Source organism: Glandiceps talaboti, chromosome 20, assembly GCF_964340395.1.
Source record: "Glandiceps talaboti chromosome 20, keGlaTala1.1, whole genome shotgun sequence".
Lineage (NCBI taxonomy): Eukaryota > Metazoa > Hemichordata > Enteropneusta > Spengelidae > Glandiceps > Glandiceps talaboti.
The window spans coordinates 9,318,028-9,336,775 of record NC_135568.1 but is presented as its reverse complement, the minus strand read 5'-3'; the positions used below and the strand labels follow the sequence as shown (position 1 = coordinate 9,336,775).

The following is an 18,748-nucleotide window of genomic DNA, read 5'->3' as shown; positions in this document are numbered from 1 at the left end:
TGCGAAAACATATTCACGTTTACTAAGACTCGTGCGGCAACAGTGTGCCACTTCTAAAGAACAATAGATGGAAAAAAAAGAGTTTCAATTCAATATTTCTTGGCAATCGAGCGAAATATGTGTGATGTGAAATCGTAAAATAACTCTCCCTGAGAACCAAAAAATTATGATCGAAAATACCTTTCTTTCCCGAAGTGGCGTTTCCCTTTAAAATCCTACAGTTTTTGTCGTATTATAATAACCAAGGTTTATATACCCCTCTTAGACAAAATAAACAGTTTCTGAAATGTTTTTTGTTCATTGTTTCAGAAAGATTTTACTTTCCAGGGGGAGATGTAGTAAAAATAAGTCGACATTAGTGTTTGTACACTTTGTATTACATACATTATACGATAAGCATTGTTCTGGCATTTCACATCGATTTATCTCCCATTCATAAAGCTGGGTTGACTGAGACACAGTACGTGGTTAAATACTGTCCAAGGACTTCAGGTATACATGTAGAAATAAACAGCTGCGGTGAGGCTAAAGCCCACAGATTCCAATCCAAGCCATTCCAGTCATTCGACCATCATAACTCGCTACGTTAGAGTCCAAGCAGAAGAATTTAAATTTGGCTTGTTAAGTAAGGCTTTTTTAAAAATACGTTCCCCAGGTGTTCCACATGCACTTTCTCGCGTTCCGGATTCAAAGTTTTACGCTATTGGTGGCGGTATGCTAGACGTACTACATGAGCTCAACAGAATTGTTCCACTGAATACCACCAATACAACCATCGCCCAATTGCCCACACCCACACCCACAACAAACACGTCAGCTTTTGTATGTACCTATTGAGGTGCGTCTCGTATTCATTATGCACACAATAGTAAAAGTGATCATGAGGTCAGGTCATATCGGGTCAGGTCTGTTACCAGATACGCCCAACTTACGGTAGTCATGTGTTTGGAGATTGTTTACAACGTACACTGAATTTTAGTTACATTTTCTAAAGCAAAAGGTGAGTGTTGTAACGCTATATTAATACATTTTACCTTCTCTCTAAATTCTGTACACTTTTAATTCGGTTGAATCGTACGATAATAAGGCCAATTATACAGTTTACGAAACTGGGGAGAGCCCATCCCAGGTGTTCATACAGCGTTTAAGAGCATACTTACACATTGACTAAAGTACTGTATTGTTCAACCAGGCATTCGATTTCAACTTCGTCAGTTACAATGCGGTGCATATGTCGATATATTGTATACCGAGGTTTCCAGATTCAGTGGATAAGTTTGACCAACACCAGTACAGAAGGATGCTATTCTTGTTGTTGTTGTTGTTGTTGTTGTTGTTGTTGTTGTTGTTGTTGTTGATGTCGTCGTCGTCGTCTGAGAATAGTTAAAACACTATTAGAGAACAATATGGTATTTGTTGAGATTGAACAGGAGTATTTGAATCAGTAGTAAACATCAATGAAACATGTACAGTCGAATAACAAACCTTTCAGTTTGCTATGCTACTATAATACATGGCTTACCTTTGCTATTTGTACTTTGCCTACGTTAAGTGCTAGACGTGATGTTTGTAGAGAGAGGACTGGAGACAATAAGCGGTTATATTACTCTCAGACAAAAATGAATGTACGCCGTTTGCTGTTGTTGCAAAAGTATTCGGTGATGCTATGAGTAGTAATGGGTAGTGGCTGTAGAACTCCATTTACATACATTTTGTGAGGTATATAACAAATAGTACTTGTGTCTTCAAGTACCAGTAGTAGAACTAAGAAGTGTTGTTACGTGTATAGGTAGCACCGGCAATAGTAGTAGTAATTGTATATCATTTGACGTTGCTGATGTGACGGTGGTGTTTGGCATACATACATACATACATACATACATACATACATACATACATACATACATACATACATACACACGCATACAGACAGACAGACAGACAGACAGACAGATAGACAGACAGACAGACAGACAGACAGACAGACAGACAGACAGACAGACAGACAGACAGACAGAACTTATGTATTGGAATTATACAATCTACACATGGTATAACTTTGCATGTAAGTTAAAGGTCAAACAAATTTGGTTCGAAAAGATTGTAGAGGAGATATCTAAAAGACCAAAGTATTTGAGAGTATAGCTACTGGTAAAGTTAATCTCCTATCAATCACTAGTTAAGACTATGGTACAAGCTGGTGATATCCCCGTTCCGAGAGTCACTGTTTCCAGGCTAAATGACCAAGTGAGTATTTAATGATATACTTGTAGGAATGTTTACGGTTCAATATAATATTGGCCATTCACAACGGCACAGATGGGAAGTCGACCGCAAATTCCCGACATTGTTTGGTATGACTGAATGTTTTAAGAAAACAACATGATTAACAACTTAATACACGTCTTGAGGCTTTGTAGGAATCTTTCTATCTGTATATCTATACATCTATATGTATCCCTTTTCTTTCCCGGCTCAATGCTATTCAATATGGGTTGTTGTTGTTGTTGTTGTTGTTGTTGTTGTTGTTGTTGTTGTTGTTGTTGTTGTTGTTGTGTGTGTATGTGTGTGTGTGTCTATATATGTATCTATGTTTGCATGCATGCATGCATGCATGCATGTATGCATTCATTAATTGAATGTTGATGAGAAGACTTAAATTGCAACCTGTTTCGTGCTTTCTTTTGCGTGATACTAGAATGAACCAATGTCATCATGTCGTAATTCTGTGTGTTCTAGTAAAGTTCTTGTTGACAAATTATTGCTTCGTTTCTTTAGTTTCTGTGGCATTTCTTCGTTGACGAATTCGAAATCACCACACAATAAGAACACAACCTGTACATTCAGGGTTAGGATGTCGTGATTCTTCCATGACATTTCGCCTCAGGACGAACTCAGTGTATCAACTAGATTGTTAAATTTGCATATCAATGCCGTGACATACCATTAGTAAATGATGACAGATTTATTGCACCTTTACTATTTTATGAACATACATATTTCTATATTTTCTTGAGGTATAATCATGGAGTTTGTCTTTAAGGTTTTCCTTGAGAAAACTTGACATTAAGATGGTTTGATTACATGAGGCTCAGTGTGGCATAGATTTGTGTTAAACTGTGGTTGTCGATTGCAACATTTAGTGGAATGATTGATTGCCTAGTAGCCCTGCATCACCAACGTTCCCGCCAAAAATAATGTTCACAATTTGTCGTTTTTTTGTAATATTTTGGTAAATTTAAACTTAATTTTAGACAAGAGTAAGGAAAATGGTAATTCTTAATTCATTCAAGTGATTATTTTGTTTTAAAAGTCGTTCCATTTACAGAAAATGAACTTTTTACGAACCTTCTAAGTTGGTAAGAGAATGGGTACAAGCTACTCATGGTTCATGTCTTCTTTGAAATGTGAACAATGTGTCAACTAGGCTACTTGTGATCATATTACTGCAAGGTCAACACAGGTGTAAACATGCACGTAAATTTTGCTGCCAGTAAAGCACATCCGACAGCTTCATATGGAGAACGGTTCAAATCTCTCAATTGGGTTTTTCGTTCAAATATGCAAGTCGTTCATCCATGAAAACGAATGAGAGCGCTGTATATTGATTTTGTGTATGGCCATGTTTTAGTGTACACTATAATATTGAATCAGATCTACCGAAACAGTGCCGTTGTGTAAGTTGAGGACTAAATACAGGGTTTGAGTAATATGTTGGTTTGAAATGAGACAGCACGTCTAACAACAACTGTCACAAACAGTTCTATTGTAAATAAGACCTAGTTATAGGGGAACAAGCTGATCTTATACGTTTGAGGGCGTACATTTCTATACACATTCAAAAGGTACTCTAGTATATTCTACTTACTGATGCATACCTTAATCATCAATTGAAACTGAATGAATTCAAACATCAAATAACACAATGACGTAATTTATCACACGTATCAAAAAATGTTTAGGAAATCCGTACTTTACAGTTACCTTTTTCTAACAATGTCACAAGAGATAATTGTAATGTCCTAGAAAGCATATCTCGATTCATGATACTAGAAAATGTTAATTCTGGTTTTATGTATTTTCACTTGAGTATTTTCTTGTATTGGGGGGGGGTTAACTTTTCCTCTTTTTTCTGTTATTGTGTATCGTAGTTTTCTTTGTTTGTATGTATGTACATCTTGCATAACAGGGATCATTGGATGAACAGTGATTTTTAAATGTTTTCTCTATATGTGAAAGACAAATAAATAAATAAATAGATAAATAAATAAATAAATAAATAAATAAATAAATAAATAAATAAATAAATAAATAAATAAATAAATAAATAAATAAATAAATAAATAAATAAATAAATAAAATAAACAGGACATTTTCTGATGTATCAAAAATCTGATAAATTCTGTTTCAGGATTACTATGTGAGAAGTCCTAACATTTTGGCGTATCTCAACTGGTGTTTTAGAAAGAGCCATTGTGATTCCACGTACCTTTGTTTGTTTGTTTGTTTGTTTGTTTGTTTGGCCATTCTTACATATCTTCACAATAAAGCCTTTTTGCTCATTCGTACAAGCATTGACTACACAATAATCACAACTACATATTTCAACGTGGGTCATTTTTATATAGTTCTGCCAGAGCGATATCTCTTTTGAATACCGTTGCCTTAACCTTTGACCTCAATAGATGCATACAATCACTGACAAAAATATATGCCTATACAATCGAATCTAGTAGGCTACTCAACAGAAGTCGTCGCGCAGAATAAGAATTTGTTCTTGTCATTTGGCGGGAACAAGAGTCTAAAAATTTGGCTGACCCAATTAAATAGAGCACGACGTGTTGACACGCCTTGCAAAATTTCTACTTGAGCCTCCCGCATGTACACACAGTGATCAAAATCCTTAAATTGCCTATTAGCAAGTCTGTGATCTCGAATTACATTCACTTGAAATATCTTGAATGTACGCGATTTCTGATGTACCCCTTATCGAGTCAATTGACATTTCTTGTTTTGTTTTGTTTTAGTACCCACAGGTAAATTATACTGGTCAAGAAAATGGCGCCCCCACGCGGATACAAACGTGCATTCATTATTTCATTCTTATATTGTCTAATCCACAACACATGCTTTGCCATCGTCACCACAGGTAAGATGCCCAATTTAGTATTTCTCATTTTAAAGTGGTTTTGTTAAATTTACAAAAGAAGTTATACATGATTATTCTTCATCTTAAAGGTTTCAAGTGTTTGTTTTTTGAGCGTTAACTAAAAAGTATTTTTTGAAAAAAATTCAGAAAATTACTAGTCTCCCTATAAATGGTACTATTATTAATTTTCTTATTGATATGCAAAGATCATATATTTTCCAGCGATATTTTAAAACATTCAACTGAAATTTTAATTTGTAACGGCAATGTTCCTGTTTTGAAATTTTCAGACATTGAAATGACGTATTTCGTGGTGGATGGTTTGTTAGACAAGTTACCCTTAGATCAAGAAGTTCCTGTACTACCAACTGTAAACTTTAAAAACAACGGACCGGGAGTCGTGACAGCAATCAGTGGCAGCCAACGCCGCAATTTGGGCATCAAGGTCTACCTGTCTGACATTGGAAATCCGGGAACTGCAACGCCGACATTCTGGCGAGAAATGGGACATGCGCCGTTAAGTGCGTTTATGGTCAATCTGTTTCAATCGGAAATTTTAGTTGGGCATACCCTGGGTGGTACTGATGTCGACGCAACCATGAAAATTCCATCGGAAAATTGCGAACTCGTTGAGTATCTGTGTCTGGAGTTATTGTTTATTGATCCGTCACAGTACGTGGACAGCAATATGAATAACAATATCAAATGTGCAAAATATGGACCACGCAGTCAAAGTTATATTGGAGAAATTGAGTGTTATATTGGTAAGTAGCATTTCATTCTTTTTGTATGGTGAGATTACATTACATTACATTACATTACATTACATTACATTACATTACATTACATTACATTACATTACATTACATTACATTACATTACATTACACTATATTGTATTATATTATATTATATTAAGAAAACAGGGAACGGAGTAAGATTGACAAGGAAATAACAGAATACAATATGATATCGAATATAATAGAATGTAATAGAATCGAATAGAATAGACTAGAATTACAACTGAAATGAAATACATGTAAAATACACACAGTGCATATAAAATGGGCTTATTTGTGTTCAAAATTATATATATATATATATATATATATATATATATATATATATATATATATATCGATGTTTCGCGTATGCATGTATGTATGTATGTATGTATGTATGTATGTATGTATGTATGTATGTATGTATGTACGTATGTATGTATGTATGTATGTATGTACGTATGCATGTATGTATGTACGTACGTATGTATGTATGTATGTATGTATGTATGTATGTATGTATGTATGTATGTATGTATGTATGTATGTATGTATGTATGTATGTATGTATGTATGTGATATTTTTATAAGGAAACGTATTTGATTTCTTTGTTGTTTCGAAATATAAAAAAAATCAACAGGTGGTTATTGCTATTTTTTTAAACATATTTCAATTATATTTTCCAGACATACAGACAATAAGAGCGACTGTCTTGGGCCCGACGTCATTGACTCATTTGCCTGGGGCGCCCTCAACCTTGACAATAGAAGCCGAAATAAAGAACAACGGATATCACAGTGTTCCTACACCTTCGACCGGTCAATATAACTTCGCTCCTCAACTTTACCTCACTGATGGCGCTACACTGGCATCATCTACCTTCAATATCTTACAAAATGACAACAACGTCAAATTTGACAACACTTTGGTGCCAAATGAGACGTTGACTTTACCCTCGTTCACGGGTGAAGTTATAGTTCCCTTAGATAGTGACTTATGTCAACGTGTCACTCACCTGTGTGTTGAAATAACGTTACTTCGGGATGAGTTCGAGGTTCGGGGGTATGGTGATGAAGAAGTCTGCTTGGAATTGAAATCTGTGACCGATGGAGGAGCGGGTATAAAACTTGGCTGCCCAACCAATGGAACAGGTAGGTGCAGAACATGTACAGATAATCAAATCGTACTTTTTACAGTAAATTTAATCAGATGTTGCCGACATCTCCTCATGTCACACAAGTTTTATTTTTGATACTACAGTACGGATAGGCTAGACTGCAGGAAATTATGTAAACTTTAAAAGCGACCGTACCATAGGTGGCCGGCGTGCGCGTTTTTTCTAATACACGTGACCGTCCAAACATATAAATGTGAACAGTTGACAAATCCATTTCTGTTTAATCTTGACTTTTACAGAAAGATTCTTGTTTTCAGTTTTTGAGGATTTAGTTTGAAATTATAACGGAATGCATAAGATTTACAGTGTAGAAAGGATAAACTACACAGGAAAAAAAGTTTTGAACGGTTCTGACGATATCATCATCAAGTTAGTAGTCTCGGTTACCCAGACTTACGCTGCTGGGGGCTTTGCCTGCGAGCCCTCCATAAGCGAGATCTCGTCTGGGTGGTCTCGTAGAAGCTTAGAGCCTCCCCCCCCGGTAAGAGTCTGGGTAGCCAAGACTATTAAGCTATTAATCTTATATTCTCTTTGCTTGGCAGACATAGCAATGGTGTCATTCGTTGTTCGAAACCCGACTTCTTTTCTATACGACATTGCTGTCCCTACAACAATCACCATGGATACGTCATTAACAAATCTCGGCAGTGGATCCATACCTGCATCTGATAACCATGACAACTACGAATTTCAATTCTTCGTGTCCGACCACCTGTCCGACATGACTGCCATGTCGGATTCTGTTCCATTCACGGTCGTCACATCTTCAGCGACCAACCTCAGAAAAGAGTTGATATTCGGCTTTCCCATCGACATTTCATCGCTTGTTGCTACGGTAACGTTGCCGGCGTCAACAAGTCGATGTGAAGCGTTTGAGAGTGTTTGCCTGAAGGTTATGCCAAGAAATGGATTACCATATACAGATATTAACCTAAGTAATAACTATATTTGTTTACCATTCGATGACAGTGGTGCTGGAAACAAAACTTGTCCCGAGCTAGATGTAGGTATGTACATTTCATATTGATTCTTCTAAAGTACAACATATTGGTAAACACCATTCATTCACGTAAAAGGGACTAACCACTGCCATTACCACCACAACCATCCTCATCACAACCCCAACCACCATCACATTTATCACCACCTTCATTACCTAGATGATCATCATGATGATGGTGGTGGTGGTGGTGGTGGTGGTGGTGGTGGTGGTGGTGGTGGTGGTGGTGGTGGTGGTGGTGGTGATGATGATGATGATGACGATGATGATGATGATGATGGTGATGATGATGATGATGATGATGAGGAGGAGGAGGAGGAGGAGGAGGAGGAGGAGGAGATGGTCGTGATGGTGTCTCATCATCACCACCACCACCACCACCACCACCACCACCACCACCACCACCACCACCACCATCACCACCACCACCACTGCAACCACCAATTGCAACATCATCATCATCGTCATCGTTATCGTCGTAAATTGTAGATGCGTCCTAGTGTTCAAAATTGCATAAATTGATTACATGTACAGCTTCAAAATCTCCAAACTTTACTGAATTACATTTTGTTATCTACTTTGTCTTCCTTCAGATATTGTCGCTACCAATCTCGTCGTTACGCCCTCTAGTGGTGCGCTCCCTGTAGATGTTCGTTCACCAACAAGTCTAACATTTGTGATAACCAATAACGGTCCTGGTAGTATTCCAGCAGCGACGGATCCTGCCATAAACTTTGAGTTGGATGCCTTCCTCACAAACAACGGCAATCTCGAAAACGCTACTATTAGAATTCCCTTGGCTGACTTCAGACTTGCCGTCGACCAATCAAAGCAAAGCCTTGGAAACGGTGCCACCGTTCCATTCACCATCTCACCAACTGACGTCATCCTACCTGCTGAATACTGTGACGTTATCACTCACCTGTGTATAAAACTGAATATTGATGATTCAAGTCTTTACACGGATACAGTGCCAGATTCTTCCGACACATGCGCAGATATACAACACTACATAGATTGCTTTACAGGTAAGGTATTGAAAATCGCAAACCACTATTTTTACTCAGAGCTGAAAATATCCTTATGTTTGTCTAAAACTTTTTCGCTCACTTTATTTGTCATATATTTGACGGTGAGTCTTGGACGGTGCCGTAAAAGAGGCTGTGGTTTACGACGACGTGATACAGTTACCTTTTTGGAATGAAGTTTTGAAGCGATTCACACCTAGCTTTTGTCTTAGTCTTGCAGACGTTATTTCTAAAATGGAACATCAGTCATCAACTCACGTTCTTTACTAGTTATTTTAAGACAAGCGTCACATTCTAGACGGGACTACTACAATTGACAGTGATCTCGTTGACAATACTGCATACACATTTTTAGCGCTCATGTTAACATTTTTAGAAATATCTTTATTTAAATTTTATTTTCACGAACGTTATCTTTGCTTAGTTAGCTGAAAATGAAAATTTTAAAACAAGAACTACTCTTTCCGTTTCAGACATTGCTGCCGAAAACTTTGTGGTGAAATCTTCGGGACCTGTGACCTATGACCCCGGGTTTAGTAAAACCACCTTGGTTGAACTCACAGCAGCCAACAATGGCGGCATAATGGTAGAAGATGTAAATGATTACAATTTCAAACCCAAAATATTTTTAACAAACAGCGCTGATTTTGATTCTGCATCATTTAAGATCAAACAACAAGAAATAAGTACTCAATTTGACCAACAAATCGTCGGCAAAGCATCGGTAACACTGCCCGAATTTCCAATCTATGTTAAAATTCCAACAAATAAGAACGAATGCCAAGCGATCAGTCATCTATGTGTACTGTTAGATCACAACGTTGACAGGTACAACGATACGAATTCAACAAACGACTTCACCTGCCTGGCCTTTGGCGCAGTGAATGATGGGAAAGCTGGCACTTTCACCTGTGACGTCAGTCTAGGTAAGCGATCAGTAGTTGCCATAATTTGTGGATAACTGTGGCTTTAAAAGTAGTTAGGCTGTTTTTTTTATCATTGTTTCAAGATATAGTTTGCGTACCTGGGGAACACGTTCTGAATTCTCCTGTTACAGGCTCCAAGTCGAACCACCCTATATATCATGCATTGGTCCAATCTGATTAAAATCCGATGTAGAGTACATGTCGCGATTTATTTTTGGCTGTTACGTTTACTGTTGTTTGTTCTTTTTGTGAGCGCTCGATACATACATCTGACACAGCACCATGTGTTTCCCGAGCCCAATCTCGTACTTACAAGTCGAGTAGCCAGATGTATGTAACGAGCGCTCACAAAAGAACAAACGACAGCAAACGTAACAGCCAAAAAGAAATTGCGACGTGTACACTACATCGGATTTTAATCAGATTGATATTGGTCTAAAGTCATAGTAACGGATCACATATCACATTGTCAGGTAACTCCATCGACATCGATTAACACAATGAACAAAGTTTACTTTGAAATTATCGTTAAAAATACTCAAGTGTCCCCATGATCATTTTAATATTAAAGAAAGTTTTGTGAAAATTACTAATTCTTTGATTGTGTGGTGGTATGAAAGTATAATACTGGAGGCTTACTTAGCTTTCGATATGAAATGTTGACGAATTGGATAACCCGCCAAGTCATCATTTAATCAATTTCAGGTTACATAATTATCATATTTAGTAGAAATATTTGTACAAACTGTGTGACTGCATCATCATAAATTATATTACACGCGCGGTGAACATTCATTGGCAAAAAAAATAAAATGAAACACTGAGTTGACTGAATTTATAGAAGAATTAATTTCAAATCGATTTGTTTGTTTGTTTTGTTTGTTTGTATTCTTTCAGATTTATCCACTGATGATTTGACATTTTCTCCCAATGATGACGATGGCATTTACCAATTTGACGATCCTACATCCATTGACGTCACATTAGATGTAACCAATCAGGGACCAGGAAACATTGCTGACGTAACAGGCTCGAACATCAACTTCGACATCGCGGTATTTTTGACAGACTCGGACAATCTCGAGGATGCAACAACGAAAATGGAACAACCAAACATTGATATCTCCATCACACAGCTCCAACGGCAACTACGAAATGGGAACGGTCTAACGTTTTCCTTTTCAACCGATATTACTATACCTTATGTAAATTGTTCATCCATCACCCATATTTGTTTTATCGTCACTTTGCATAACGATGACGTACGTGTGTATGATGACGTCACAGCAGATAACAATGACGTGTGCCTTCAGTTTGGACCAAAAGAAGAAGGCAAAGCAGGACTATTCCAGTGCTATATAGGTGAGAGCGCACTTCTATTTCTGTTTATACAGGGTAGTTTTGCCTTTAGCATTCATTATACAATGTGATGAATTTCTGAACGTAACCACCACAATGAGAATATTCTATACATCGCAGCTGAGATTAGATGTACGCTATAATCTTAATACACACATTGTATACTAAATAATTATGGAAGCAGTGTCTTTATCCTGGTCCTTATGAACATCACCACAAATCACAATACAATGTACAATATAATTGGACTGTCACATACATACATACATACATACATACATACATACATACATACATACATACATACATACATACATGCATACATGCATACATACATACATACATACATACATACATACATACATACATACATACATACATACATACATACATACATACATACATACATACATACATACATACATACATACATACATACATACATACATACATACATACATACATACATACATACATACATACATACACGTCTATTAAATGGCTATTGAGTCATTAATTATAGGCGAAATCAAACAGTTACAGTGGCAGGCTTGGAATATGCAGGTTGCAGGTTCGAGTCGTTTGTTTCTGAGTGCTAAAGTCGTTGGGCAAGATTTGAACCTCGACTGTACCTCAGTCAACCCAGCTGTATAATTAAGGACCTGGTAGGATAGAAGTTGCAATGTGAATGCTTTAATCTTATGCGCTTTTAAAATGGTGTAATGGATTGTATGGATTGTATATAAAGGGCCATTGTGCCGCTAGAGATCTATGCCAGGGGTAATAATTGTAAAGCGCTTTGCGCACAAAGTTTGGAAAGCTCTATATAAAAACCACTACCATTATTATTATTATTATTATGGTTTAAAATGCAAATGTATTTATGTAGAATGCATATGCGGAGACAGAACCTAAGAACGTTTATTCTATACTGTTCACTTTTTTAATTGAATGTCACGTCATCTTCTTTACAGACATAGCTGCCATCAAGCTTTTGGTAATGGCTCCACAACCTTTGAACTACGACCTTGGACAAAACACTGACCTGACAGTTCAACTCAGTGTAACTAATTACGGAGGAATACATCTACAAACAGCACCACCTGGAATCCATAATTTCGGGATCAAAGTATACCTTACTGGGTCTGACCAATTATACGATGCAGTTATAAAACGTGAACAGTACGGTGTAAACAAACTATTTCACCATGAAGTTGGTTCGCATTTTATCGTAACTCTTCCAGTATTTGACATAAATATCACAATTTCTACAGATATTGACTGTAAAAACTTTCGATATCTATGTATCTTGGTAATTCATAACGAAGAACGATATACGGATTATGATAGATCGAATGACTATGTGTGTATACGATTTGGTCCAGTAGTTGACGGGATGGCAGGAGAACTACCATTCGAGTGTGGCGGAAATTCAGGTAATATAGTTAATTGAATATCAACTAGTTTTCTCAATTATACATTTATTTTGATAATGTTGATAATTTATATGTAGTTTGGCTCTTATTATGTTTAGTTCGTCATTTGATATTCTCCAAACGCGGAGTGACATCACATGTGTCACTCCCTATCGTGACGTCACGGTTTGTACGCTTGGCAGGAACTTAATTGTGGTGCATTGGTGGGGTAATGTTTTAATAAGCGGGCCCGGTAAAAAAAATTTATGAGTTGATTGTCAAATGACACGGTTGGTTGGTTGGTTGGTTGGTTGGTTGGTTGGTTGGTTGGTTGGTTGGTTGGTTGGTTGGTTGGTTGGTCGGTTGGTCGGTCGGTCGGTTGGTTGGTTGGCTGGTTGGTTGGTTGGTTGGTTGGTTGGTTGGTTGGTTGGTTGGTTGGTTGGTTGGTTGGCTGGTTAGCTGGTTGGTTGGTTGGCTGGCTAGCTGGTTGGCTGAATGACTGACTGACTGATGACTGAATGAATGAATGAATGAATGAATGAATGAATTAATGATTCATTAACTAACAAACCGATTGCTGATTGACTATTCAATACACAAGGTAATATCTCCTCGACATTAAACAGGACAACATTAACTTTATTATTAACATTGTCCAACTTCTGTCGTCTTCATCTTCCAGGCAATACTGAAGCGCCACCTACGACGATACACCGCACCACAAAAGGACGTCAAGTGACGGTCAAACCAGTTGTTCAGACGACCGACCAATCAAGCACTGACTATGGTATTGGTAGTGGACTTGGAAAACTCAGAGTTGATCGTTTACCACTTCACTATGCAATGATTATTACTACATTGGTTTTCGTCGCTGCTGTGGTGACTGGTATTGTTATTATAAAGTAAGTGTTGAGGTTACATGGTTGATGATACATTATCTATGAATGCCTATAAACTCAAGAACAACCCACGCCAGATCGACATGCCCCCTCTCTATCAGTGTGTTGTGTGTGTGTGTGTGTATGTTTGTGTGTGTGTGTGTGTGTGTGTGTGTGTGTGTGTGTGTGTGTGCGTGTGTGCAATCACACATTCATGTATCTATGACAAGATATTGTAAATATTATGAATTATTAGAATACCGTACGATGGCGTGCAATCCTAACCTACACATTGGAAAATAGACTTCATATATTTTACCCATGACTAATCTAAGCTTTAAACTTCTTCCCTCTTCTTTTCCTCTGTAGATGGCGAAAGACGAGATCAATATGCATTCGAATTTAATCAAGTTAAGATTTCCTGGACACTTCAAAGTATTTTAAGAAGTACTATAATCTGACAGCCATTACAGTTCTGCATATACCCAGTAGACAACACTGAGCTTGTCTGGACTTAGTAAGAAATATCGGTTTATAGTACGGACAAGAAGCGACATATCAATCCATGGAAAAAGAAGATCTACTACAATAGATACAAATTTTGTTATTTTGTTTAACACCTATCTGTCAGTGAATGGAAAGTGTGATTTATTGTTCATTTTGTCAGAGCATTTTTATAGAAGAGGTTAGTCATCACATGTTGTTCCCATCACTGACTATTTAGGCCCCTAAAAGTACTGTTGGTAAATTGTTGTCCGGATAAAGGAAAACAGGAATGAAGAACAACAATTATAATTTATGTTTAATAGATTTTCCTTATCAAGACAATATTAGTCGGACTTGAAATATCTATATTTTTGTTCTAATACTAATTTACATTTAAATGAAAAAGTAAACAATTAAGTTATTGTATTCTGGTAGTTTTCAATGTACATGACATTCGGTTTGTCCATCTCTTATTAATCATTATAATATTACCCATAAAGAATATATTATTTTTAATAGCAGGGATCAAAATTATTCTGATTAAAATCTGGTCTGGGAGAGGGCGCTATTTGCTTGATTATTCAGAGTAGGTCTATGCATTTGTCCTTTGTGTTTTATTTTTTGTTTGTTTACACTTCCTATAGAATGACGGCCTTTTCCCCTAGGTCATCTGCTATTAAATGATTGTATCTTGTGCAAAGAAAATGTAGCGATGTTAGTAGTTATGTTTTTATTTAGTCAGACGCGCTGTTCAAAATGTAGCGGTTAGTAAGAATTTGTCGAACCAGACGGTAAAATGAACCCATGCTGGCTGCAATAAGATTTGTATATTGAGCCGAAGACTGAACACATGTACAGTAGAGATACTAAGTAAAATATGGTCGAGACAGACGATACAATGTAGCAATGTTAGTAAGATTTTTGTTGAGACAGACGATAAAATGTAGCAATTTTAATGTTGGTAAGATTTTTGTTGAGCCAGACGATACAATGTAGCAATATTAGTAACGATTAATGTTATGAGCAAAGTTTGCATATTTTTGGTTGGACCAGACCATAAAATGCAATTTTGTACGATTTTTGTTGAATCATATAATACAATGTACCAATGTTGAAATTTTTGTCGAGCCACACGATAAAATGTAGCAATTTTGGTTAAAATTTTGTCAAGTCAGGTGAGGTTCTGTTCAGTTTTACTGTTTTCTACTGTAGTACAGTATACTAAAGTTAGTCAGTACTATCATATTTATACACAGTTCTCATCCATCGAGACAACATTTGTGACTTAATTTAATGTAACTACAAGTAAATTATATTTTGGAAGATTGAAATGTCTTCCCTCGTGAATGGATGGATGGATGGATGGATGGATCATAGACAGTGAAGAGGAAGCCTCCAAATGATGGCCTATGATCTCAGACCACTAAAGGAAGCTGTGATCTATTGTTGTGGTTCTCCCATTCATGGTCCCCATCACTTTCCATCTGTTACATTCAAAATGGGCCAAGACTTTGAAACACCATAGACCCTCCACCAACGTTGGTGGAGGGTCTATGGTGTTGATGTCCATTGTTAGTTTACTGTAGTGTATCATACTGTATATCTGTGAAGTGGGCCAGGCGGGGGGGGGGGGGTACATAGAGGGCCATGAAAATTCTTGGGTCCATTTCCGAGGGGGGGGGGCATGAATTTTTTGTGAGTGCGCGAGGGGGGGCTGCAATTTTTTTTTGACCAAAATAACCCCCCGCTGTAAATTCTGCCCCAGCCTAAACAGTGAACAAAAAGAGTATGCATGCTGTGTGTCCCTGCCTACATGCCTGGCTCACAATCTGATTAAAATCTGATGTAGATGTCGGCTAATCGTTCTAGAGGAGGCGATCAGGATAAAAACGTAAACATGTACCACGAAGGTCAATTCAGGCAAAACAACGAAGGTAAAATAGCAATGACCGATTAGCCGACATCTACATCGGATTTTAATCAGATTGGCCTGACTCAGTAAATTTGTTCCTAGACCCTCGATTTGTTATACCGTAATCTAAAGTATTCAGGGTGAGGTGGGTTAATCCTGCCATCCTGTTTATTTGTCGGGTATTAGTACAATAGACACCGGTGAAAGAATTCGGCTACTCCTCGTTGTTTATGTTTCCAGAGGTGTCTATTGTAAACTTAACAATGATTTACAAAAATTTCATCAGATATAGGTAGATCATGAATACACTGTCACGTCCTGTTGGCAGTTGGTTACATTTGTTATCTGTCACGTGGATCTAGTATATCTACATTTGGGTCAAGCCAGTTTTCGTAGCCTAGCAACGAAATATGACCTCTTGGTCGGTATATTTGGGAAGACGTCGTGGTTTACGACGTTGCAATGCGTTTATGCGTTTTATTTATATTTCAACTTTAAACTTTGTTCTCAAAAACACATGTCTCATGTAAAACAAGCGAGCGGTGATAACAGAGAAGGTCGATGGTTGCCATTAGCAACGTGGTTTCCATGCAATACTAAGTTATGTGTCTACAGGCGAGTCTGGTTATATCCTGCTGAGCGCACATGCAGAATAATATTGCCATGACAACGGACTCTACATAATCTCTTGCTCGTTTTATTAGTGCAGAAATACGTCCTTCACAAATCCATCTGTGTATAGGCAATGGGGAGGAATATAGAATGCTTCGTATAAACTCAAACCAGACGTATAAACTCTTCTGTTGTCTTTGACTGGTGTTTCATTTTTATGGACGATACTTTCCTTACACGTTAAAATACCCACCATGTTTCTTACCATGGCAAGTCTACTCATTTTAATACCTTACAGAATGTTTGTAATTTAAGCACTATCCAGTGACCTTATTATGACACCAAATATAGGCCTATTTATAGCAACGAAATATGACATTTTTATGGACAACGAACACATTATTACGACACTCCATCCTGTTGAAAATTGTTCATGAAAAATATTCATGATGACAAGATTACATTATGGGACTGGGAAGGTATTATAATCAGACAGTCATGTTAGGGCGCCTTTTTTTGGAAACTCGTAACAATTATCGACTGTGGTATATTTTTTGTTATCACCAGAGATACTAGTATATTACTGTTACTTATATACCAAGACGACCTATATAACTATCATAGTTTTTTCTGGAATGTACGCCAAGCTCTATGGGGGGCGCCGTAATTTTTGTAAGAGCAACATCATTGAGAACCATTGCATGGACCGTACCATTATGTATCAGGGGACTACCTCAGAAAAACACAAAAACAAAAATCTCATATCGTTGATTGCTGGACTATTTTGTCATTTTACACCAAATTCAAAACGCTCTTCTTGAAAGTAAAACAAATATACTTTTCTGCGCCAAAAAATAGAAACTCATGACCTTGCATTTTAGACACAACATGCCACTGCATACTCTCCCCAGACGTTGTTTACACGTAGTTTGGGCCAGCCAAATGAAAAAGGCAAAGATAGTGAATGGAACAGCGCTGATAGTGGTGTATAGTACAGGCTTGCAGGGAGGTGAATTATCGGTCACACAGCATCAGTGGTGTTACGGGTTTGATCAAAACCATTCTACCGTACAAACAACAGAAGCAGAATATTAGTACGAAATACATCTCAGCGCTAGCAGTCGTAGAACGTTGTATTTCTGACAACTATCGTGCAGCAGGACAAACCAGACATTTGCTCGGCGACTGTTTACCTCCTGCTGAATCCCACGTGTGGTGGATTTCGTTCGAAGGCCACGTACGTATACATACAGATCACAAACAAAGCAGTGATTGTATACGGCTACAAATACACCGCACTCTCGACATGGAAAGGCGCTTTAGATTCATGTCCACGTCGGGCATGGACGAGCTCGTCAATGGCCTAACACCACGCAATACTAAGAAGTCGACTACGTGGGCTGTCAAAGTGTGGAACGCCTGGGCCAAATGCCGCAACAATGTGATGAATACGGGCCCTGGAAATCTAGCAGCAACCCCGTCAGTAGATGATCTAGCAGGTATGTCTAATGACGATATTGACGAGTCGTTAGCTTACTTTATAGTGGAAGCAAGAAACCAAAGAGGGGAAGAATATACCCCTGATACCTTGAATGTTCTTTGTGCGGCTGTACAGAGATATCTAAGGGAAAAGTTTGCCAGACAAGATATAGACTTTATGGATTTTACTGGACATTCTTTCCCACGGTTTAAGAAAACACTAGATGCCAGAAGGAGAGCATTGGTTTCTTCTGGTATTGGAACCGTCAAGAAAAAACCCGATATAATTACACCAGCTCAAGAACACACACTTTGGGAGTATGGACAAATGAACTTCGATAATAGCAGTGGTCTTAGCCGGGCAGTGATGTTCTATATATCGAAAGCCTTCGGATTTAGAAGCGGTGAAGAACACCGGCGACTAAATGCAGAGCAGTTCGAATTTGGTTCGGACCCCGTCGGAAAATATGTCCGTTTCTATGGCTACACAAAGAAGAACGAAACTGGTGGCTTACTTGACAACAACAAAGTGACTCCAAAAGTAA

General features: G+C 37.7%; 2 protein-coding genes across 2 annotated transcripts; both read left to right on the top strand.

Annotated features, from left to right (window-relative positions):
* Positions 1–927: 927 nt before the first annotated feature.
* LOC144451054 (uncharacterized) lies at positions 928–9,568 on the top strand. The gene is made up of 7 exons (XM_078141814.1): positions 928–1,000; positions 5,028–5,149; positions 5,440–5,913; positions 6,618–7,082; positions 7,651–8,115; positions 8,702–9,136; positions 9,561–9,568. Exons 2-7 carry the CDS (start codon positions 5,059–5,061, stop codon positions 9,566–9,568), a joined length of 1,938 nt encoding a protein of 645 aa, XP_077997940.1. The 5' UTR covers positions 928–1,000; positions 5,028–5,058.
* Positions 9,569–9,653: 85 nt separating this feature from the next.
* LOC144450819 (uncharacterized) lies at positions 9,654–15,696 on the top strand. Its single transcript, XM_078141555.1, has 5 exons — positions 9,654–10,062; positions 10,960–11,424; positions 12,396–12,857; positions 13,519–13,738; positions 14,084–15,696. Exons 1-5 carry the CDS (start codon positions 9,720–9,722, stop codon positions 14,118–14,120), a joined length of 1,527 nt encoding a protein of 508 aa, XP_077997681.1. The 5' UTR covers positions 9,654–9,719; the 3' UTR covers positions 14,121–15,696.
* Positions 15,697–18,748: the final 3,052 nt, after the last annotated feature.